A 25,491-nucleotide genomic window follows, 5' to 3' on the forward strand; every position below is an offset into this window, starting at 1 on the left:
AAAAATTACTTGTAAATCCCAAGCTTGGAACAAAGGCTAAGCCTTAATTTGTTTATTTGAAGGTTTTCTTTATAATTTATTTCATCTGGGATATATGTTTTAAAATTCATTTATTTCATAATACTTATATATTTAAAGTTATTATTTTACAGATAAAAAAGTATATGTCTTAATGTGTACCTTACAGTTAATGCATGTACCTCATGAATAATAAAAAAAGGCTTAATTTCATATATTGAAAAGAGGATAAGAGAAAATACAGTTGTTAAAAAATACATGATTTTTGTAAGAGAAATAATCAAGGTTTTCCAGTAATTTGTCTCGAAAATAAATGTGCTTAAAAATCGTGAAAAATCGTATCGTGAACCTCGAATCGTGATTCGAATCGTATCGTGAGTTGAGTGAATCGTTACATGCCTATTCATAACAAACTGTTGCAGGTTCAGGATGCTAGTAATGACAGTGTGTACATTGTAACATTGAATGGTCAGAATTTACTGACTGTGAGATGTCGTATTTTGCCTGTTGATGTTTCCCTGATTGTAATGGTTGGTACAGGGTATCTGACTATTTATGTATTGCCTTAGGACCACAAAGAACAAAAAACAAAGAAAGCCTTTTATATATGTCCTGTGTTTGCAGAGTTATAGAGGATGTGAGCCACAGCCCTCACAGAGCAGAGAACATTAACAGCAGCAGTAGCCTAACACTCTCTGCCTCCACCAGCAGCCCCAGAGCCTCATCTATACTACTACCTGGACTGGAGAACCTGCCAGTAGGAACACACACACACACACACACACACACACACACACACACACACACACACACCACTAACAAGCCTGATTTATACTTGGTTGCTTATACAAATATAGCTGATCTACAAGCTCACAACAGTGGTGCGCACAAGTATACATTAAGCAACACACAATCTCTCTCTCTAGCCAAATTACAATACACCCTCTCTAGCCAAATTACAATACTCTCTCTCTAGCCAAATTACAATACTCTCTCTCTCTCTCTAGCCAAATTACAATACTCTAACTTCCACACTCGCTCACTCCACTCGCGCCTTATTCCTGCCTCCGAGCAAGGAGGTGAGGATTAGATGCGATTCTGGAGGAATCAGGCAGGTGGACTGATGGCCACATTCCAATACTCACATTTCTGCCTGCTTGCCTCCTCCCTGCTCCACATGTCATCTTGTATTGGACACTGTATTTCTCTCTAATATGCTTAGGAATGGAGATGTTTGACATGCATTCTCCCACACTCATAACAATCAGCATATTTGTGTAAATAAAATGCCATTAATGTGTTGCTTTAGTCGTTTTGATCACTGTTATTCAGATCTATAAATATAATTCCACTTCAGTAGCTCTTCCAGTTTAACACATCGTGTGCCAGAGGTTTGTTAAAATAGGGTACATCCAGTGCCAGCATATCTTCCATCCACTTACGCTGATATGTTTCGTGCTGTAGAAGCCCCGACGCGGACGTGCATGTAAACAAAGCCTGCGTGCGAGACGGCGGAGGGCCCGACTAACGCCTGGAACAATAATATTTCTAACGCGATCCTCCATTGCAGAGTGATCGCCGATCGAAAACGGCTCACTTCCACCACGTTAAAAAGAAATGGGAGATATTAAGCTTTTAGTCAAGGAGTTAACATTGGAGCAGACGAACGGAAGCATTTTTTACATGGATCCACATCCGGCCTCTCCTTCTTAGAGACTCCTTGGATGATCCCAAAGTTTCGTTAGAGCGCCCCACGTGGGAAAAATATATTTTAAAAAATGGGCCAAAAACGGTCCGGACCGTTTATGGCACATAACGCATAGCTTCTCAAAAACGGTCCGGACCGTTTTTGGCACACAATGTGTTAATAGAGTGGGACACTTTCACTGTCAGAATGTTGATACACACACTCACTGTGTTATGTTTACATTATTAGGATATATTAGGATATGAGCAGATCAAACCATTTTGGCTTTAAATCATCACTTTGAAGTCTGCGACATGGCACGACTTTTAGACACCATCTCCCAGACAGTGTATTTTCCATCCCATAGCTAGAGGAGACGGTCCAAACAGATAGTCAGATAGACACTTCATGTACATGCGCGTTTTCTCGTTCCAAGTGGCTTGGGGAACTCACTCTGGAGTGATTGCAGAGTGAGCAGAGATTTGGGTATTGGAATTTGGCTTCTCTCTCAGTAGGGATGTAACTATTAGGGAAGCAACCTGGTATATAAATAAATATGTGTAATAACTTTTAAACGTATTATTTCTCACACTATACTCTTACCATCAAAATCTATAATAGTTATATGCCTAGTACCAGGTTCTTATCCCCCTCTAATCTTTCCTCCTCTTTCTTGTATCTCCTCTCACCCCCCCAGGCTTTGGCCTCTCCCAGTGGCCCGCTCTCTCTTGACGGTTCTCAAATGCTGGACCCCCCCCTCTTACCAACCCAGGCTTCCCCAACTAGGGTGCGATCTCCCGATGTCATCTCCTCAGCCTCAACGGCCATGTCCCAGGACATGCCAGAGATTGCCTCCCAGACATTGCAACTCCAGCGAGGGCTGGTCTCAAACCCAGAGCCCATGCTTCTGCCGGCACTCCAAACAGACAGCATGGCCTCCGCTGCCTCCGCTCTGCACCTCCTGTCTTCGCCACGTATGAATAACAGCAGGTAATATGAACAACATGGTGGATTTTTAAACCGATACAAGGCTTACGTGTGAAATATAAACTCTGAAATAGAGTAATTTGTCCCAATCCTAAAATGGAATTAAAAAAAAAGGAAAAAAGATTGATGATGGTAGGATAAGATACAGTATTTACAGGGAATATATTACAATGACAAAGTGTGAATAATAGTCTACCGGTATATGATTATCTATAATGTACCATATTATAATGCATTACAGTGCTGTACTATTACCACTCGTCCTGAGTTGGTTCCATTTGAACACACTCGGAGTTAAATGAACAGTCAGCATTATGCAGTATGAGCAAGTATGCTGCACAATGTAACACGTGATGTAAACATTGTCATCCTCACAGCTTGCTGTCCCTGGAGCTTGGCGGGGGAGTTGTATCTGTGGGGGGAATAGGAGAGCCTGAACCTAGACTCAGCCACACTCCTTCTCTGCTGGAGAACGCCCTGTCGCAGGACAGCGCTGTGGCAGGGGCCGGAGCCTCTGATGGTGGCGTGAGCCTCACTGCTTGGCCAGCAGCACCTGACATCACTAGAGAAACCAGGAACAGCCTAAGAGACAATGGATTAGGAGATTGGTGAGGCGACACACACACACACACACACACACACACACACATTTCACTAGCGTCATTTCATCTACAGTACTTTATTTTAACACAGGTCTCTGCATTTTTTTGATTGACCGACCTATGGTTCAAGAGTTAGAGGCCAAAACATGCAGCCTCCTGTTCTAGCGCCACCATGAGGCTGATGTGTGAAATGTGGCTCAGTTGGCTAATGGGAGGCCGGCCTGCGGACCATAGACATGTCACTCTGACTCAGACATAACCATAAACAAACCTGATACGCTCATATATAGGCAGGCCACTATGACTCAGACATAACTATAAACAAACCCGATACGCCCTTATAAAGGGGTTGCCCTGAGCCACAGGGCATACTAATATATGAGCATATACTGGATACACCAGGAATCTCCATATATGGGTTTTGGGCATAAAAAGGACAAAGACAGACAGATGCAGATATCTCCATATATGGGCACAAAAGGGACACAGGTAGACACAAGCCCCCGCAACTATGACTCCGACATATCGGTCGGATCTGTGGTGCGACGTAGGTGTGAGGGCCATGCATGGCGGCCAAAACCTCTAGTTATTTAAACATGCTTACTTTTTGTTGGATTACTTTAATATATAATTATTTATATCTCATCTGTTTTGGTGTAGTTCCCGAGAGGAGCTGAAGGACAGACACATGAGCTCACCCTACCACAGGCGCTCTTATCAACTCACACAGAATGACAGTCAAGATGCCAGTGCAGAGCAGAGGTAACATCCAAATATTTAATGTTCTATATCTGGAATCTCTTACTTTAAGTTGGCATCTGGTGTCATTTACTAATCTTTAACACTAGGGTGCAGTGTAAACAAAACAAAAAAAAGGCCACTGCATGATCTTGGCTAGTGTAATGATGCCAAGACTGTCAAAAGCCAAGCCATCTGAATCAATTGCAACTCATTAGGTCCCTGTTGATTCGTGCACCATGACTTCACACACAGTCTTTACAACCTGTACTCTCTGTGTGTGTGTGTGTGATCCAGTGACCATGATGACGAGGTAGCCAGCCTTGCGTCGTCCTCAGGGAACTGCGGTGCACGTGCGTCTCACAGTCACAGACTCCCTGTTAAGGACTGGAAGACCTCACCGCGAGGCTCGCCGAAACTGAAGAGGAAGAGCAAGAAAGAGGATGGGTGTGTTCAATTTCCTATTGAAGGCTTTTTCTCTTTTGTTACATATATTTCCTTGTAATGACATAATCTATGTGCATTGCCCATCAGCAGCTCTAATGAGACCTACAGGCTCACAATTCTCTTTAAAAAAAAGATATCACGAAGTCCCCAATTAACACATTTCCAGTTATAATTTTCAAATTGCCCAGCTTGCAGGTAGGTTCTTTTCACTAAATAGTGAGTGAACATATAGAAGGAATTGTTTTGAAATCCTTTGCCAATTCATTGTTTTGATTGTTGTCTCGTTTCTGTCTCCTTAGAGAGTCCTCTCACTCTCAGTCCAGACAGGTAGACTCTAATCAGGTAAGTGGTCGTAATATTTTTTCTATTTTGGTGGAGGATTGTAACCTCGCATAGCTAACCCAAATCTTGTCTGCTCAGTTTTCCATACAAGTTATTTAATCTGGAAAACATCCACTGAGAAACAATTGTGCCCGGCAGCCGGCACCAGAATTTGTTTTTATTAGGGGTGGCTCAGCAAGTTAGTGCACTGGCCATATGCTCCTTGTGAGTCACAAGGATCCGAGTTTGAATCCATCTCTCGTCATGTCTAGCTTGTCTCCCCTCACTCTATGCTCTGGGTTTCATATCTCTTTACGCTCTGCTATCTACTGTAAGTAAAACATGAAAAATATTTTGATTGAAGGACTTTCTCGAGAAGTGGCTTTGCTCTTGTCTTGACTGGGTTTGACAAGTTTTATTTGCCAAGTGACTGCTGAATATATGGCATGCGTTTGCAGTTCTGACTGGTTAACACATAGACCGCCGGGCCCGTAGTTCTACGGGCCGTTAAATCCAACGGTTAAGCGCCGATCCCGTAGCCTACGGGCTGCGGTGCTTTTTCCTTTTTTTCGAAAAAAAAAACTTTTTTCAATTTTCCGGTACGGCACATTTCATTGTAACACCACCGGAAACAGAATTATTTGGGATCCGGTTTTGGCGATCACGCCGGCTCCCATTCTAAAGCGCACACTGAAACTCTTCCTGTAGCTCTTCTCTTCCTGTAGTTTTTTCTCCTCGCTGATCACTGTTTAACATAAACCGTTCTAACTACAACATGGATGCCCCGTTTGACACGTGGTTTGGACTGGTAGACGCAGGGAGATCTACGCGATGTTTACAAACAGTGCACAGCTCGATCCTAAGGATTTTAACGAGGTTTATGGCGACGTGAAAAAAACAAAAACAACAATAAAACGTTGGCACTGGTGAGTACATTATGAGATTAACCTCTGGCGGTCAATGTGTTAAAGGCTGATCCATTCACCACAAGGTTGCTTGAATTGATGATGCCGACAAGTTACGCAGATACCTACTGAGTATTGCCAGACCACAATGAACAAAAATGTTGGGTTTTGGAACATTAACACATAATATTATGTGTTATAACATTATACTTACATTATAATGGCATGTCTGAAATAGGGTTGAAAGTCTGTATCGGTTTTATAAATATTTAACCAATAAAGTATTTACAATAGCTTGTGACTAAACTACATTGGATCCATACAGATTTCTTTCCCCATTATTTTCACGAAAATAAATCTTGGAACCCATTCAGTAAAAAATCAGAACCGTTTTCCCTTCGTTTTTGCCTGTGGGGGCACGATCTCCTTTTTCTTGTTAAACGGGAACTTCAGTCCGGTCCATCCAGGTGCTCCTGTGTTTATTCCTACTAACAACAATGTTTAATGCAGTAGCGCCGAGATTACCCGAAAAGTTACGGTTTCGGACATGCAAGGTTCATCTCCCTCTCCTCTGTTCTCCATCTTTAATGCCCTATCTCCCAACAGATGAATGCTGAGGTTCAGGAGGAGCTGCTGATGCTGTTACGTGGCCAGCAGAGAGAACTATCTGAGCTGCGTGGTCAAATGGATGTCATGCAGAGCTCAATCATGGCCCAAGTACAGCATGTCCTGGTCAGCCACCAGGAACACGATCGTATCCTTTGCTGCAGTCTCTATTATCGGACACCTTAGATTGGAATATGTGGAAGAGTAGGCAATAGGCTTATATCAGTGTTTTTTGTTAAATAGTGTGTTAATTTGTATCTGATGTGTTGATGAAATGAGAATCGTGAGTTACACTCAAGCCTGTGATGCACCGCCACCATACCGCTTGGACTCAAGTTGGTGTCTAGTTAACAATTTTCTTGATCAGGAAGTAGGGTGAACCTGTCTTGACTACACAGCCTGAACTCAAAGGCATGGAATACACCAGAACACAATGGCAAATATGGCCAGTATCTTTAGTATAACACTGCTAGAGCAAAGATGTCCTTCTGCAAAGAAATGTGCAAAGAAAGGACAAGAGTAAAACTTTTATCTGTCATCTTTTGTGTTCACTAGCTTTGTCAGCCAATTCTTTCTAAGCGTATGTGCCTGTGGCATTGCCTGAATCATGTGTTAGATACGTTTAGAACAGGGCTGCTACAGTGGAACTAGTTGGTGTAAGGATGGCCATTTCCCATTATGTTACCTTCACTTAGAACCAGCCAGCACATGGATGCTTTATGAATATAATTTTAGCAGTCTTGGGAGGAGATCTTAAAGTGTAATTTTAGAGAGGTTTGCATTTGAACCTTCGTGTGTTTTATGAGCTTTTATCAACCAGGGAGACTGGAGCGTGGTAGTAGACAGCTAGAATATTAAACAGAAACTTTACTTAACTTTATTTTTGCTTTAGGTTTGTCATTCTATAATCACAAATAAAATGCAGTGCAATCTACTGTAAACATTTTTTAATTGCAATTCTATTGCATATCCTTCACAAGTCCTAAAATTATTGTATTCATCCTGACTAGTGTACAAGAGGGTGATCGAAAGGGGGAAAAAATATGTCCTTAACATTTCATATCTTGCCCCTCATCTTAACTCATTGAGTGCCATTCACGTGTTTCACGTGTTTTACCGCTAGGGTGCAACGTGCCAATCACGTGTTTACGTGTTTAAAAAAAAATTTGTAAAAGAAAAAAAAAATTGTTCAGAACCCAAGATATCATTATCCGAAGATTTGCAGCTCCATCCACTCCTTGTTTAACTTATAACTGAAAAAGGCTGTATCTCGCTTCCAAAGCACTTTTTTTTAACTAAAAAAATAATAATAATCGCCCTGGCCAGAAATAGCCAGAAATAATTCTGTCACTCAGTGAGTTAAGCAATAATTGTAAAGACATGTACACACAAAATGCATTATGTATGTTATGTAGTATAATGTGCATACTGTAGCATATTATTATTGCATATTCATGCATTATGCAACATGATTCCCCCAAGCTTTGAAATATAGTCAGACTGTCAATTTGGTAAGACAGCTGCACATATCTGTCTTCTTTCTGAGAAACCTGAAATCTGTTTCACTCAAACTAGTATAAAAGGGCATTAGTCTGTTGTCCCTGAAAAAACTGGAATGTGCTGCACCTTTCATAGCTTTAATTCATGGCCGACATTTTCTCCACTGTGTAAAAAGAAATGGGAAAAAATGTTTCATGGCCTTCAAAGTTGGTATCATGGTAAAACGGTAATAATAAATTCTAAAATGTCAAAAATTAGTGGGCATCACTGTGACTTTTGTGAAGTTATTTTTTCTTTTAGGAAATGGGTATAATGTTGTAGTCCTTAATGTGTGGTGCCCTCAGAGCACAGACTGGAGCGTGTGCTAGCAGAGAGCCAGGGCCGTCAGCAGCAACTGCACGAGCAGCTCAGCCAGCAGCTCGGCCACACCCTTGGCTCTGCCTTAACCAACAAAATGGACAAAATACTGAGAGACGAAATGAAGAGGACGGTTCCACAGAGTAAGGAGACCACACACACACACACACACACACACACACACACACACACACACACACACACACACACACACACACATACACATACATAATATATGCACACAGAGCAAACACATTCCTGGCAATAGGCACTCATACACACAAGTGTACACAGCTGTGTTTCTCTCCTCTTGATCAGCACACTCTAGAGTACAGGTTTGCACTTACTACGCTCGGGTGTAACACATGATAAACAGTCCTGGGGTCCCGAGGTAATAGAATCTGAACGAACCCGGACCCAATTGACGATACTAAAACGGGGACCCGAACTCGTATGGGTTGTGGATATTATACAAGTAAGCACAGTGACTGCAATGGAGAAAGTTGGTGACACATTGCAGACAAGTAGTCAACATTCCTTGTGTAGATTACTGCATATTAAGGTTGAATTATATATCAATTTGTTTATACTGTGCGACTGAGTCCTAGCACATGAATCACTAAATTTAACGCAGTAGTTGGTCTTTGGGAAGATGTCCCTGGCCCTGGAGATGTGTACCTGTGCTGCTGTTTTATTTTTTTATTGAGTGGTACATTTGTCATTTGTAATCAATTGAATGATTACACACAGAATTCAGAACTGCATAAAACATAAAACATTTTAAGGAAAACATGGCAGACAAATTATAGATTGGCTCTCTGTGTCATGTAGCCATCTCAAAGAGCCTGGAGCCAGTGGCGGGCCAGATGAGCAACACCATTGCTGCTAAACTGACAGCGGTAGAGGCGACCCTCAAGGACAATGTCAGCAAGGTTGTGAAATCTAAGGTGAGTGGTCTCTCACACACACACACACACACACACACACACACACACACACACACACACACACACACACACACACAAGTTTCTGTCCTGTGTGTTCCTCCATGATTGTTCTATAGCAAAGTAGTAAACAATAATTTGATTTTCCCCACACTCTTCTGGCCCCTTTTCATTCTCCAGAGCACCACGGATGCAATCGGACGAGCGGCGGCTGAGGCCTTGCAGGGCCCCATCCAAGCTGCCTATAAGGATGCCTTTCAGAATATTGTGCTACCTGTTTTTGAGAGGGGATGTCAAAATATGTTCCAGCAGATCAACGACAGCTTCAAGCAGGGCACGCAAGAGTGTAAGACATTTAATTCTACTAAATTATCAGACTTAACTGGATTATTAGCAATAGTATGAAACATGCTCTGGATTAAGACATCTGTCTTTTATCAGTGGAGTTTCGCAAGGCCAACATGAAGGTAATGGCTGAAAAAATGAAGGATGCAGGCTTTTAGTAGCCCTTATGTATACATTCCTTTCATAACTCAAGCGAAGGAAATCGCACCGCTCCATGTCACTCAGTGTAGCCCAGCTGCCATAGAGCTCAACTGTGATGTTCCGAAAGTAAAAATCTGTATAGAGAATTTTATTATCAGCTCTAATGCTGGAACAACCCAATGTAGACTTACCATGAGCGATGTGGTTGCGAAACGATGTTTTATGCTCCTGTAGAAGTCACACGTACACGTATGTAAAGTGTAGCAGCGACATCTCTGATTTGTAGCGCTTGCGTTACCATGGAAATGTTACCGCTCCCGTGGATGTCATGTGAATTTCTGCTACACTAGATTGTAGAGATGATTGTACATCATTGTCGAAAATCACTAGAAGTCAGCCACAATATTAACATGATTGGAAGCATTGGAAAAGCACATAGGTGTATGGAATGAGGAGTTCCTTCAGTCTTACAATATGTACACAGTCTTGTATCTTAACCTTTTTTGCATTTTCCAATTCTTTCTATGAACAGAAACTAATATTTTATGGTTCAAGATGTTCACTGGTTGGCTTGATTCTAGGCTTAAAACTGTTAGGATTTTCTGAAACGTCTATGGATTAAATTAATGGGAAATTCTCTTCCAACATCAGCGCTGTTCAAAAAAAGTGGGCAGTTGCTGTTGAGCTCTATTGGAAATGAACGACTGCTGGCCACTATGTTGCTTGTTGTTGCTGCCAGTGTGAGTGCAGGATAAGACTGCATTGTTCACCAGAACAAGAGATGTACTTCCTTTGTCACCATGGCAGGGACAGAACAAGTGTCACAGTATTATTTAATGGTTTTCTATGGGGCCCCTAGGATTACAGACGCTTGTGTAATTCTTGCAAAAACAAATTGAGGTTTCTCTCATAGGTCTTGACTGCCACTTTCCCTGTCTAGACTCCTCCATCACATTGCTTCCTTTACTTTAGCAGCAATAAACAGACCCTGACTTCTGATGACGCAAGGAGGACATCATCAGCAGTCAGCGTCTGTTTATCTGAAAACAGAATAAAAAAATATTTTAGGAAAACACAGGCATGGCCGTGGCCCTTGGTGGTTATGGTTTTGATATGCCAAGTCTACGTGAGATGTGTTTTCTGCTGAAATCCACATTGGGATGCAATCTGACAACTAGATTCATAGGTTCATGTTTCCATGGATATCTAGTATGAATGGATACTAAATGTATGCATTGGCTTCCTGGTACCTGGGGGAGACTACACTATAACTGCCCATGCGTGCACATGGCTTGCATACAAACTAAAACAATAATTTCCCCCTTAAGATATTCAACAACTGGAGGCTCACGTTAAGAACAGGAAGCAGAGAGAGCAGGAGGCACGGGACCCTATGATTGGCCAGCTCCAGCAAATGCTGGACAACTTCCAGAACTCCACCGACCAGCTGGCCAATAGCATCACAACCAGTGTCAGGGCAGAGGTCCAGCACCAGCTCCAGATGATGGTGGGAAAGTATGTATCTGACCTACTGCACATTGATCTCACTACATTTATACTGGTATATTTATTGATGAAGTTGATTGATTGTAGCTGTTGCTAGTGGAGTTTAAATCTGCTATTTGCTTTTCACACATAATTAATGTTCCCACAATATGGTGCTTTGCGGTAAAGACTATTCTGAAGAGGTCTGTTGTGTTGCAAACCACCTGTTTTATTTGATCACATGAAAACGCATGTTTTGTCCGCTGTGTAAATTTCGTAATAAAACAGAATATAGTTAACAATCCTTATTCGATATTTTGCTAAAGGGGTGTTTCACAACAAAATGTCTGTTAAAAGTTGATTGATAGCCCCGCAGTAATTGGTCTGATAACATTGACATTTGGAATATCAGATATGCAGAGCTGTAGTTGCATATGCCAGCAGTCCTGGCTGAAGTCACTGCTTATTGAGCAGGTGTGTAATGGATTGGAGAGGAGAAACAAGGAAAGCTTAATCCTTGGGCTAATGTAAGAACACAAATTCGATTGAGCCTCTTGTTCCCTCTGCAATTAATTCCACAGCCTCTGGGGTTTATAGATTTGTCAGGGTCGGAGCAGAGAGTAGGTAGGAACTGGCCAAACTTACTCTGTAAAGAGTTTAACATCTTCAAATGGAAACATTTGCCTCTGGAGTAAACATTTGTCTCAGTGTTCATAAATGTAATGGGGGTGTATTTGAAAGGATATTGCCTTTTTATTTTTACCCACTTTTGGATCTCTAGACCGTCTCTAAAGAAACTGTACTTCATAATGGTTAACCGCTTGAACCTTAGCATCCCTACTAGTTCAGAACATGCCATGTTCTGAATGCGAGCTTGGTGGATTGGCTATTTTTGGCAAAGAGATTTAGTTTAAAGGGGAAAAAGAGCAGACTAAGCTGTCAAAAAGACACCTTTTCCTGCATTAAAGTAGACCTGATAACATTGTTGTCATAGTAATATCACTCTACATAATCGCTATTTTGAAACTTACCATCATTTCAAGATACAGGAGTGTTCAGCCAGTTCTGACATTGTAGTGTTGTGCACTATCACCGTGCTCCAACAAATAGTACCTGCTCTGCTGTGTAAACCAATTGAGCAATGTCATTTTTGAGTATGATATGACTAACTTTCCCTTCTCTTGCTGTCTCCTACACTTTTCTGTCTCTCTCTCCTCCCCAGTCTGCAGGAGTCTATTCTGAGCCATGTGCAGCGTATTGTGAAAGGGGAGGTGACCCAGGCCATGAAGGATCAGCAGGCAGTGGTGACCTCCAGCATCATGCAGGCCATGAGGTCTGCGGCCAGCACTCCTGTCCCTACAGCACACCTGGACTACCAGGCCCAGCAAGCCAACATACTACAACTTCTACAGCAAGGCCAGCTCAACCAGGCTTTCCAGCAGGTACTCCACATGGTTAAACACACACCGATACTGCCAGATCTAGCAAGGCAGCAATACTTTGTTTTGTAGTAGTGCGGGGGGGGGGGGGGGGGGGGGGGGGGGGGTTTCATTCTTAAGATTTATATATTTTTTCTCTTTTTCATTAACACTCTTTTGGTACTCTTGATGACTACTTCATCGCTGTCTGCCTTTGTCTCTTAGATTTTATTTTCACCCCCTTCCCTTTTCCTTTTACACTTATCCCTTAGCAGATACCTGGTGTCGATGTGTAAAAAGAACGTAGATTCTTTAGTGGGTATGTGGTGTGCACCTGTATCGTACTAATTGCTTGCTCTTCCTCTCTCCCAGGCTCTCTCAGCAACAGACCTGAATCTGGTGTTGTATGTGTGTGAGACCATCGACTCCCAGCAAGTGTTTGGTCAGCACCCGTGTCCCCTTTCTCAGCCTGTGCTGCTGTCTCTCATCCAGCAGCTCTCGTCCAACCTCGCCACACGCTCTGAGCTCAAGATAAGGTGGGAAGCGTCCCTTGTGAAGTAACACACACACACACACACACACACACACACACACACACACACACACACACACACACATGCATAACAGACAGCATGCAACTCTCTCTCTTGCTTTCTCCCTCCAGCCAGATTCTATTAGAATAAAATTGTAAGCCTTTGGGTGCCTGGTGACGCAAGCCATTTACAGGGCTTTTCCACTACAGGCAGAAGTTGAGGATTGCACCTGATACGTTTTAGGTATCACCTGCATTAAGGTTCCAAGTGAGCTGAAATTATATCCAAAGGTGACGTGAAAACAGACTTCTAATCGATCAGAGGCAACCATCACCGGCATCATTGTGTCATGACAGACTCCCCTATAACTGCATGGAAGCTCCTGAATGTTAACAAACTTAAAAAATACTAATTGAAAATATGAAATGAATCAATATTGAGCAAATGCGTGGCCTATTTCTCACCTAAAATGTTTTTGTTGGACGGTATAGGTGACATAGAGATCCAGACCAGTCACTGTTGTTCTTTTAGCACACCGCTGCATAGAGTTTTGGAGGTCGCTATGACAACCAGCTACATTGAGAGGGTACCATCTGAAGTGAAAAACAAAAGTACCTGGTCCCAAAACGGAGTAGAATCCCACCGATACCATGCAGTGGAAAAGCACCATTGTAGTGCACTGGCCATATGTTCCGTCCACCTACTGCTGTGATCCACTTGGACCTAAACTCACTAATGAGCCCTCTACATTGGAGACGGATCAGGATCTGGCTTTGAATATAGACAGCACTGATACCTTCATGGCCGATTTAATAAGACGTGTAACTAACAACCACCACTTATTTTTCTCACCCCGTTTCTCACCTTTTCCCCACAATGTTTGATGTTTGTCAGCCCGTCCTGAATGCCAGTGAGCAAGTGATCTGTCTGTGAAATTGTGTGACAAACTGTCCTGATATGTCGCATCAGCTGTACTGATATGTAGCGCCAGCCATAGCGTTGCAATATAGCCTGAACCAATCAAATTAACCAATGAGAGGAGAGGAAAGGAACGTTTGTTTCATGAAGCTACAACGTGGCTAGCACACACGCATGTTCACCTTCAGAATTGTTCTCCATACTCATGCATAGACAGGTGTCACAGGTCTCCATTAAATATGAGACCGTGGGACCTATCTTGCCTTACCCCTTAGGCCTAAACCTTTTAGGCATTGTTTTATTATTTTGAAAAACATTTAAAACAGTGAAAATAGCCCATCGACACATTGTGAGCTTGTAGATCGGTTTGTAGATCGGCTATTTGAACTTGAAAATTGTAAAAGAAAATGCCAAAAAGGTTTAGGCATAAGGGGTAAGTCAAGATAGGGCCCCTAGTCCCTTTCTTCAGTAAAAGCAACCACTAGAAGAGGGTCTCACTATTACTGTTAGAACAAGTAATGAGGGTCTAATTAATTATTATACCGACAGTTTGAACTAAACTGAAATAGGCTGTAAATATGAATTAACGAGGTTCTCACTATACCGTTTGAACTAAACTCCTCAAAAAAAGTTCTGAAACTTAACTTGAACTTTGGTCGATAATTTCTCCCCTTCAATAATACCAATTGGTATTGTATTTTATATCGTTATCGTTGATTAGTCACCTTTACAACGAGGTATAGCTTGTAAGGATCGTGGAATGAGCAACACAGCAGCCAGTGGCACCTGAGCATGGGTCCTGTAACTTTGACGTAGATCTGTCTGTGGTAACGTTGTACAAATATTGCCTTTAAATCTCTGGATGAAAGTTTGGAAGTTTATATTGAAATGGGTTATGAATATGAAGTAACAATGGGCTCACTATACCGTGAACAATCCTTAAATATATGTATGAGGTGAGTTGGGAGCAATATGCGCTAGAGAAGCTACTGTTATCCGTCCACTATGCCATTTGAACATCCAATTTCCTTCACTCTTAATAAAACTTCTATCAAACTGGCTGCATTCCAGGAACGGGTGCAAAGCAGCGTGCAGATCTCTACCACTAAAAATGGCTTGGGGTGGGGACACAGCCGCGAAACCTCGCTAAAATAGTGACAGCAGGTGAATATTTGATGGTCGTAAGTCATCGCCACACAACGCGCTCGCAGTACGTGAGGACCGTGGTTGAAACACGTATTTTAATGACGTTTTCTTGCTCGCTCGCGTCGCTGTATGTCAGGAGTGTGTCTCTCAACAGAAGTTAAGTTTGGTTGAATTTAGTTTTTATACATTTCAATTCCTCTGTGTCCATTTCACTGAAATGCTCTCTCAGACTCTCTAGCGTAGTCTGATTCCCAGCACAATTTTCTCTAAAGTCGCATAGATATACTGGAGGCAAACATAATATCAGAAGATTTGTATTTTATGGGGGTAAGTCCACTATAAAGCCACTCAGGATTTCACAGGTACATGCATTCAACAAAATGTTTTCATTAGTTTTGTTGTCCAATCAGAGAGCTGCTTTGGGAAAATTGCCTTCCCTAAGGAGAGTTCTCTGCTCCACAGTTGGGCATTTCAACATGACTTGCAGGGGTATTGTTATACAGTAATACATTTAATGAAAGTGGTTTGAGCTGTCCTACTGCAGTGAGCTTTGAAGTAAAGCCTGCTTTTGTTGCAGCAGGGAATGGCTCGTTGTGCACTGCAGCAACATCGGTCGATCCAGCTAACGACAAGTGGTTTGATAGGTTGTCGTTGAAAAGCATGGGATTCAAATTCTCATCTTCATATTCTATTTAAAATTGTTTTAGTGGAAAAGTAACACTGCCAGCAGTCAAATGTTGCATTGCACCACACTCACACTTTTGAATATCTGCCATCATGTCTCTGTGCTGCCCTGCCCTTCATCAGTATCAAAGCCCATCTTTAGCAACACCTTTTCTCCCCATCTCATCTTTATTGGATCTCCATTATGCCTCTTCCCCTCAGTGTTCAACGGTGCTAAACTGCTGACCCCATCACCCTGTTCCGTCTGTAGCCCCCACTAGATGGCTGTTTGGGGAGCATGCATGGCACTCTGAATAGCGGTATAATGTCCTCCCTCCTCTCTTCTTCCTGTTGCTGTACTTCATCTGTTCCCTCTCAGCTAGTTGTGCCTTTTTCCCCCTCTAAATGTGATAATATGGATCTCAGATTTTCACTTGTCTTATCTCTCGTTATGGCTTTGTCCTGAATCCTGGCCATCACTCTTGATTCCTCCCCCCTCCCATACACACCACCACAACCTATAAGCCATTTCAAGTTCCTTTACAGAGTAGCCCAAGGCTCACATCAGCTGTCAATCTGCTGTTCTGAGTTTAAACTGTAGGCTGCTAATACTGGCCCTCTGCTACCTCCCTGCACCATCTGGAGAGGAGAGCTGTACAAGGGTAGAAGGGTGTGGTTGAATGTTCAGAGTACATATCCATGCTTTGATGTCATTTATAATGGCCTTCCCGCTGGTGGAGGACCAACCTGCCTGCTCTGAATCAGCAGTTTAGAAGTGGCCTTCTCAGTCAAAACAAAAGGCCACAACAGAGTATCAAAGGGGTAAACACTGATGTTTAGAGGTTATCTTGTTTTGCCTCCACATGCTCTTTATACACTGTCACCTGTCTTGTGACCACCATCCTTAAACAAGTGCACCCAATCTCCCGTTGAGCACAACCATTGTTTTTTGAGTGCATGTGTGTAGTTTCATTTTCTGAGTAAATATGGTATGGGATTGCAAATTACTTGAGACTGTGTCTTCGCAGGCACAAGCACCTTGTCCCTGACAGCATCACTGTCATTGCAGAAATAAATAAGGAATACCTTTTCATGTAATATTTCTTAATTATCTAAGTTGTGGAGTTAAAATACTTTAGTGGGGTGTTCTTCAAAGGACCTGGAAAGAGCTGTAGACAGAAAAGCAAAGGTGAATAATGTGTAGCCAGTTTATCTCCTTCAAGATATCACTTTTAAAAGGTCTAGGTGTATCAATATCTCTTCTCTGGCTTGGTGGACAAGGGCATTAAATGTCTCTTCAAAGAGCATGTTGGCAGTGTTACAGGGATGTGATAGCCCTCTAGTGTGTGTGTTCTGGGGAAGATGGCCCTATGCCAACAGAAGATGGGGAGTGGGGGTGGCTCCAGTGATATTGGATAGGGAATAGGTAGGTTGTACAGAGGGAGGCAAATGGCCATTTAGTTTTGACACACACACACACACACACACACACACACACACACACACACACACACACACACACACACACACACACACACACACACACACACACACACACACACACACACACACACACACACACACACACCCCCACACACACACACACACGGAGGGAGTAAAATTGAAATGAATGTAGCACCAGAACTACCTAGCACACCAGATGTCTAGCTTAAAAATATAGTTATGAGGTTTATATTGGCTTGTGGGGGAAAGGGGAACAGGATACATTTATGACGAAGGCAGTGGGGGAGAGATTCCAACTTGAGCACCCCAGAAAGTGCAACTGCAGTGTTAATTGTTATTTCTGTGAAGACAAATTTCTCTGGTGTGCTGCCTGACTCTTAAAACAATGGGTTTTCCACAGTACCAGATTATCTGGTTCAGGAAGCCATTTAAAAAAAAAATACTCCTTTCTGGCTAGGTTGTTCCTCAGTGCACCAATCCCTAACAAAGTCAGTAGCTTTCGTTCCCTCTTAATAAACTTAAAATCTTGAAGATAACGTTCTGTATTTTTTTGCCCCTCGTCTCTGTCTAGCTACTTGGACGATGCCGTGATGAACCTAGACCACAGTGACCCTCTGACCAGAGACCATATGGCGGCAGTGTTATCCCAGGTCAGACCGAAACTCTTTGCCTTCCTGCAGCAGGACCACCCCAGTCCGCTCATCAAGAGGGCGCGGCGCCTAGTGATGATGTTGCAGGGCCTGGTCAACCACTAGACATTCAGTTTGCCATCGGGGGGGCGGAGCCTGACCTATAAGATCCTGCTTTCAGTTTAATAATTTCTTTACTGACCGTTAAAATTAGGAGAAAAGGGATTCCTGGTAGAGTGCTAAGGAGATCAAGTAGTGTCCTGCTTGTTGAGCCACCAGAAAGGATGGTTGGATGTAGATGTTGCTGCTGCTGCCTCAGAGGGGTCAAAAACATGTTTGAACCTGGACTGAATGCGAATATGAGGCGGGACTGACGTTAGCTGTTGGACGGAGAGTTCTAGACGGCCCCATAAGCCCTTGCCCCCCCTCCTCTTCCCAATGTACTTTGCGCTCATCCCAGGCCTCCCTGGTTGTCCGTGCACCAGTGAACAGTGCTTCAGTTAGAAGATTGAAACCTTTTTTTTATTTTTTGGACAAAACTGCAAGGAAAGACGGGATTGGTCTGGATGGGATTGTTCCTAGGAGGCCTTCCCCTTAGTGACTGCGAGATTGACTCTTGTTCATGCTTCCAGACCTTGGTTAATCCATACATTGTTCCCTTGAGAAATGTCTATCTTTTGACTTCCTCATATCCCTTTTCTTCCCCGTCATATGAAGGCGCAAGCTGTGTGAGAAGAGACTTAACCGTTGGACTGAAAACTCTTGGGCATTCTGTCTTATCTGCCAGCCAGTTACAGACAATACCTGACATACCTTGGACATCAGCTGATTTCCAAAAGACATTTAAAGAACATTCAGCCAGGCTGGTGGTTGTGACCAGACTGATCTTTGCTGTCTCTTTGTGATCTGTCATGTTCCTATAACCCATCTGTCATAGAAATGAGTGATTGTGTATTGGAATCATGGTACTGATACATGGGCCATTCTTGAGGCAATCAAGTTGGGTAATAAGTGAGGCAATAAAGTTGCCTTCAGCAGTGATGCAAATTGGCCTAAAAGTTTAATTTATACTCCATTGCACTATGGCGAAATTGCTGAAAATAACTGATATTTTCATCATACTATGGAATATAGTTTAGGCTATAATCAATGCAGCTAGCTACATGTGCTTCAGGGGGAAACAACTAAACTGATAAAACTAAACATGTACTTTGCCTCAGAATGTCTTTGTATCATGCCCTGGCCTGGAGATCATTTTCACATCTTGTTCGCTAGAAGCATTAAGGATTCGGTTGAATTATCTCTTAAAAGATGTCTTAAGTTCACTATCATTGCACAGTGTACTTAACATACTTTATAGTAACAATGAAACTCCAGCATCCTGGCACTCATATCTCCGCCGTGCTAATACTGTACATGTTAGCAGGGCTGTGTCCAGTTGACTTTTATGTAGAATTTGCAGATTTATTACCACCTCCAGTTGGCCTCTTCCAGAAAGATTTGAAAGGTGGCTTTCTGAGTGATAAAAACCTATACATGAGAAACGGCAGAGGTAATTGTATTGAAATGTGTCTGGAAAGCATACCATGAGACATAGCTTTTTTTTTCAAAATGAGAGTTATTGAATCCAATAGCCAAAAAGGCTGCCGTCCATGTGTAAACCTCTATACGGTTAACTGATTAGACCATCCTTGCCATTCACTCTGTGTTCCTTCTAGGATAACAGATTTTTCTTCTTTACACTGGCCACTTTTTTTCTATACCCTCAATATTTGTAAGAGATGTTTACTTGCTTAAAAAACCTAATGGTTATCCATTAGATGATGCTTCTAACAAATTATTGTCAACGTTTTCTAAAAGGGCAACTCTAAATAATGTTTGTAAACTTAATGTACAGTTACTTCTCTGTAGCTCTAGGGGGCAGCACTTATTTGAATTGTAAACATTTCTGTTGCATCACAGTTTTGAATACATACAGCATTCCTGGCATTGGACTTATAGTCTAGTTCAAACTACAACAAAACATTCAAGAACATGCCTTTTTAGGTTGTACATTTTGCATTTGTTCATCTTTGAAATTTGTTTTTAATTGTATGATAATTTGTATATCTCAATTTTGAATGTCATTGTTAACTGCAGGTTGTCCACCGTTTTTTGCAGATTGTATAATACTCAGTGGTTGTGTTCATTTGGTTGTCATGTTTAGAATCTGTTACATTGAATTCGTATGGTAAGTGCCTTATTGTACTTTTCTCATTTGAACCTGTAGACACAAATGTAAGACATTAAGTCTTTCTTTTTTTAAGTTCACAAGGGTTAATAGTCAAGAAAATTTGGATTCGTAAATAGCAGTTAAAGTGTCTACATACAAGATTGTGTTAAGTAACCCTCAAATGGCACAGCAGAGGAGAGCATGTATGCTTTAGGTTTGCAAACATTTAATTTGTGAGTGCTGATTGGAACACGCATTACTCACTTGTCAATTTACAAAAGGAACCTTGGGAGTGTGAGAAATTGAGCCACTTTTATTCTCCTGTTTCAGTTGCAGGCCTTGGTTTGTTGGCCTCAGAATATAACATTAGTTGGCTAAAAGGATTCTGTTGTCCAGACTTTATAACCGTTCCTGGGATTTGTGATGACAAATTCCACTATCTTTAGTGTCACTCTTTTCCCTTCTCTCTACCTAATAATGTTAATGTCAACTGGGCCCAGACCAATACTTAACTGTTATTAGATTTACTTTGCCTTCACAATTCCTTTTTATTTACCTTTTTGTTTTTTCAGTGAGACGGTGACCCACTGGTTTTTGAGTTTATCTATAGCAGCAGCACTATAAACACATTTATCTGCCTGAATAGATCTTCAAACACTGGGCAAGCCTGCATGTAGATAAGTGAGTCATGACTCATGTAGTCCAAATGTGGCATCCATCTTGACATTTTTTCTACCAAGGCTTCACTTTTGGAAGGACAAGAAAGAAAAGAAGTGTTCTTGGTCAAGTAGCCCATATTTTATTGTACCAACTTGAAAGTTAGATTTTTTTTTTTCTTCAGCGGTTTGGCGCCACCAGAGGTTTCTCTAGAATGTCAGGAAGCCTGCACATAAATGCAACAATATAGCTTTCCCCCCTTTCCTAGTTTGTTGATAAGTAAGGTTTAATTTCATTTGTATGTGTGGCATATTTCAATTGTATTCATTTCCCTGTGCTTGGATGATTATGTTGTATATTTTACAATGTTTCTTTTACCCTAAGCATTTTTTTTGAATAAAAAAATAAGTCTTGTTAAATGTATGGTATTTTTTATTTTAATCTATTCCATATAATACACCAACATTTTATTCCTCTATAAAGACATAGGCTCGGTTGGTGAATATCATAGATTGTAAGATGAAGATTCATACCCTGAGTCTTCAACGTTTTTCAGCCCAAGGACCCCTTAGCTGAGAGATGGATGAAGGAGGGACCCCCACTACATATTGTATACATTTGTGTTGCAGATTTTACTTTTTCATAGCTTCATAGACTAAGTTATCTTTTCTATTAATAGCCTATGTCTGATTCGCGCTAATGTTTATGTTCAGACAGTTAAAGGTAGGGTAAGTGATTTACTTTTGTTAAAATAAGTGTTAGATAGCTCTATATTCTGATAGTACTCATTGCTATTAGAGTGTTTGTTCAGTCTCTCCAGCTCTTTGCATTTTCAGTACTCTCTCCTGATTGGCTTAAATGTTGTCACCTACCTGAAAATGTACATACTTCTGTTTAAAGAGCTGGAGAGACCCCTCTGACCGAACAAACGCTCTGTAGCAATGATTACTATCAGAATATAGTCCTTTAACCTTTTAACAACAAAAAAACTCAATAGTCAACTTCACCGTTTGTTCTGTAGTTGGTCTGCTCTTTTTACACCAGCTTCACGAAAATAGACGATCTACAATCTACAAGCTCAGAACTTGTAGATCTGCTATTTTCGGCTAATCACCATCGCACAAAGATTTGGCTGACCCCCAGTAGTTACTCTGAGGACCCCCTAGGGGTCCCGGACCCCCTGTTGAAGACCCCTGATTCGTACAAACTAATGGGTTAGCTACATCTCATATGCTCTCCTCTCCAGCTAATTGGGGAGCTACAGAGTGAAGACCGTCCTACTCAGCACAAACGTGCCCTCCCCTTAAAGCAGAGCGCTCTCTGTATCTTTTCACACTGGAGTAGTAGTAGTATGTTCTCCTCATTTCACTCACACCAGCAACTTGCACCGGATCAGCCACTTTAAGGAAGGAGGGGACACACGTTTACACGACGGAAAAGTGAGTTGCAGACAGTTATAAACTTGGCATTTCGGTCAAAGCCTATACGCTGTTGGAAGAACTCGGGTCAGAATGGCATCGTTGGTGAACTCTGCCTGCCTCATCATCTTGCCTGTTGCTCTCTATCTGGGTGAGTAGCCTACAGAACAGATGATATTTTTTTTTAAGGAAAATCGTGAAAATGTGTGCAAATCTTTGAATATATGTATTTTTTAAAGCAAACATTTTGTAACTCAAATCTTTGCTTCTGGAACGAAATATTTTGAGCTGGGGGTCGACTCGGTGGCCAAATACATATCATCGAGGGGGTCCTTGCAACCGTAGCCCACTCGGGGTAGTGGGATCGTGATCAGTTCTGAACTCTTTGCCTTCGATATGATGAATTGTGAAATATGAAATATAAAGAATGAGATTGTATTTGCCTAGAAGTTACGCTGTGTAGCGGAACGGCACACTGGCTTCAAAGTAGTCAACTTATAGTTGATATATTTTAATAGGATACACCTATTAATATTGTGGCCAGTATCACACACAGCAAGTTCAGTCACACACAGGTCTTTGATATGTGTAGCATCGCGCCTGACGCAACGATGTCCTCCAGGTGGAGATGGGACTCAGTCAGCAGCAGCTTATAACAATTAATAGATACAATGTACAGTAGCCTACATTATAACCGCTATATGACAAAGGTGGGATTGACTATTAAGGCTTGAGTTTTGGTGGTCCTCCTCATACTGTAGGCTTGATTGATTTAATACTTTATTAACAGTTTGCAAAAAGAAGCCCAGAAAGTACAGTTCTATACAAAAGGATGCTAAAAGGATTAAACCCAAGAAAGCACTATAGGGTCCATCCATGTGTATTCAATTCTTCGACACATTTAATGACAGACAGATTTGCCTACTATGCAAAAGTATAATATAAAGGAGTAGTGATTAAAAAAAAATATATATATATATATATATATATATGTACAGTAAAACAGGCTACACACTCCTGCAATATGCTGTCCGATAGCCTACTGGCGGTGTGCGCATGGTAGAATTACACCCAGCCTCTGCAGTCTGTCTACATCTGTGCTATCTATCCTCCGTTGTCTTCTTATCTTACACCAGTAACTAGCGACGTATAGAATCATGTTTTTCTGTTTTTACGCACACGTTCTGTTGTAATGCACGTGGTGTATTCAACTGCATTTAAGCCGGGGGGGAAGCTCTCTCTGTGCATCGCCCCGCATCCCCCCCATCTACTATGACCGACACTATTGCATTGCATCACACCGTGCACCACGAGTCCTCCACGTTGAAGTGGATGGTTATACATTCACCAGCTCTCACACACTGAGGTGATGTCACAGCCACGGGGGGCCCCCCGGGGATGCGCGCGGGAAAAACATGCCGACGTAAATAAATCATGAATGAATCGCACCTGTCGCCTTCAGCACAGCAGCACAGCCCCAGGGGAGGATGGATGCTATAGTCCACTGACTGAACCAGGGGAACACTCTGACTCAACTGCTTTGGCTTCACACGCAAATGATGCTGCATCTGTGACGCGGCTCTGGCAGAAGTATTCTTGAAAGTAATATGTGGCGTCTGTGACTCTTTCTGTCTGTCTTTCTCAGTCTCTCTGGATACAGGATAGGTGGGCACTAGGGACATCTGGCCACCTCCATGTTGAATTGGCTATTTTGTCCATAATGTAACAAAATACATATATATTTGAAAAATTGTCTTAAATAGGCTAATGTAAAGTATACATGTGAACATGCACAGTACATAATTATCAGACTTAGTTGTTTCCTTCAACTTCTTCATATGCCCCAAAATAACTGGATATACAGGTTTTGTGGCAATTGTAGAAATATTAGACCTTAATTGTCAAATGTTTAAGCATGTTCTAATCATGTATACTCTACTTTACTTACATTTTCCAAATATTTAATTTTGGAAAAAATTGCCAATTTAACAGAGGTGCCCACTGCCCACCTATCCTGTTACCGTCTCTCTCTCTCTCTGACACTTGACTTCTCTTGCTGAAGTGTGTCCAGGTTCAAAGGAAAAATGTCTATCGCCTCCTCCTATCTCTCCATCGGTGCTACAGTTCAATTTTACTGTCTGGTGCACTGCATATTGCTCAGCCCATGAAAGTTGCTGTAGATCAGAGCAAAGTTTAATTATGAAGTCGATATAAGGGGCTTTATTCATTGGCCTGACTGAGAAAGCTATAAATGCAAAGAACGAGTTTAGTGAGTTTCCCCATGAGTGAAAGCCTCCCTGAATCACCAACCAGCTTGTGGACAGTGTGGCTGTGGTTTGCTGCCGAAGCAAAGCCATTATATTTGGCTTTTAATTGTCTCTAACACTCTCTCTCTCTCTCTCTCTCTCTTGCTACAGCATATGAGGAAGACAATTCCTTGTTAAAAATAGGTTTAAAAGTCACATGGAAAATTGCCTCTGCCACCACCCTTCTCTTTCTGTCTCTCTCTCTCCCTTTCTGCTCCCATACCCTTCCACCTCTGTTCGCTTGCGGCTCTTCATTACCGTTACCTCACAGCTTAAACTCTCAAAGATCATGCAGTATCTGCACGCACGCGCACACGCGCGCACACGCGCACACACACACACACACACACACACACACACACACACACACACACACACACACACACACACACACACACACACACACACACACACACACACACACACACACACACACTTTCTGTATTCCCTCTAAGCCTCCATTTAAAAGTCATCTCATCAAGAGCCTGGTTCAGCAAGACCACACCCTCATCCATACTTCCTTCCCTGCTTCCTTCACTGCAAAGTCCTGAGTATTTAACTCTAATAATTGAGTGAACTGAACACTCTGGACAGTGCAACGCTCCTGTTATTTCTTGGTGCTTACACATTATAATGTTGTGTAGTATTAGCAGTATCTGTGCATTCCCATGTTTTTGTCCTTTTCATACTTTCGTACATCCGTCTGTTCTGTTTCTTTCAATACTTCCTGTCTTAGAAGGTGCAGTAAGTGATATTCCTTTACTAATGTAAGTGTTAAGTATCTATAGGCCTATTCTGATAGTAATCATTGCTAGAGTGTTCGTTCAGTAACAGCCCCCCCCCCCCCATCTAGCCAGCCAGCTCTTTAGTAAACAGAAAATGCGTTTTCAGGTTGGGATACCAATATTATCCAATCATGAGAGAGAACTCATACAGGATAAACAAGTGAAATTGAAAGTGATGACACAAAGAAATTAGCAGACAAAATTGGAACTGGAACACTAACACAATTGAAGCTGATGAATGGGTACTATCTCCTGATTG

General features: G+C 41.9%; 2 protein-coding genes across 6 annotated transcripts in view; both read left to right on the forward strand.

The window, feature by feature from the left end:
- Nucleotides 1–21,136, forward strand: part of edc4 (enhancer of mRNA decapping 4) — a 37,617-nt gene extending 16,481 nt beyond the window's left edge. The window contains exons 17-30 of one of the 4 annotated variants that reach the window (XM_080438370.1): nucleotides 643–775; nucleotides 2,403–2,695; nucleotides 3,070–3,300; nucleotides 3,955–4,056; nucleotides 4,330–4,479; nucleotides 4,779–4,821; nucleotides 6,312–6,459; nucleotides 8,156–8,311; nucleotides 9,000–9,115; nucleotides 9,293–9,458; nucleotides 10,927–11,113; nucleotides 12,306–12,525; nucleotides 12,874–13,037; nucleotides 17,797–21,136. In XM_080438370.1, coding sequence (XP_080294496.1) covers nucleotides 643–775; nucleotides 2,403–2,695; nucleotides 3,070–3,300; nucleotides 3,955–4,056; nucleotides 4,330–4,479; nucleotides 4,779–4,821; nucleotides 6,312–6,459; nucleotides 8,156–8,311; nucleotides 9,000–9,115; nucleotides 9,293–9,458; nucleotides 10,927–11,113; nucleotides 12,306–12,525; nucleotides 12,874–13,037; nucleotides 17,797–17,980 — 2,293 coding nt within the window. In that variant the 3' untranslated portion in view covers nucleotides 17,981–21,136. The remainder of the gene's footprint in view (nucleotides 1–642; nucleotides 776–2,402; nucleotides 2,696–3,069; nucleotides 3,301–3,954; nucleotides 4,057–4,329; nucleotides 4,480–4,778; nucleotides 4,822–6,311; nucleotides 6,460–8,155; nucleotides 8,312–8,999; nucleotides 9,116–9,292; nucleotides 9,459–10,926; nucleotides 11,114–12,305; nucleotides 12,526–12,873; nucleotides 13,038–17,796) is intronic. The other 3 variants (XM_080438371.1, XM_080438372.1, XM_080438373.1) reach the window with 3 other exon arrangements.
- Nucleotides 21,137–22,062: 926 nt separating this feature from the next.
- Nucleotides 22,063–25,491, forward strand: part of nrn1la (neuritin 1-like a) — a 59,963-nt gene continuing 56,534 nt past the window's right edge. Inside the window, exon 1 of one of the 2 annotated variants that reach the window (XM_080437490.1) lies at nucleotides 22,063–22,162. In XM_080437490.1, coding sequence (XP_080293616.1) covers nucleotide 22,162 — 1 coding nt within the window. In that variant the 5' untranslated portion in view covers nucleotides 22,063–22,161. Of the gene's footprint in view, nucleotides 22,293–25,491 lie in introns of both variants that reach the window. The other variant, XM_080437489.1, reaches the window with a different exon arrangement.

The sequence above is a fragment of the Gymnoscopelus braueri genome (genome assembly GCF_963280865.1).
Source record: "Gymnoscopelus braueri genome assembly, chromosome: 9".
NCBI classification, from domain to species: domain Eukaryota; kingdom Metazoa; phylum Chordata; class Actinopteri; order Myctophiformes; family Myctophidae; genus Gymnoscopelus; species Gymnoscopelus braueri.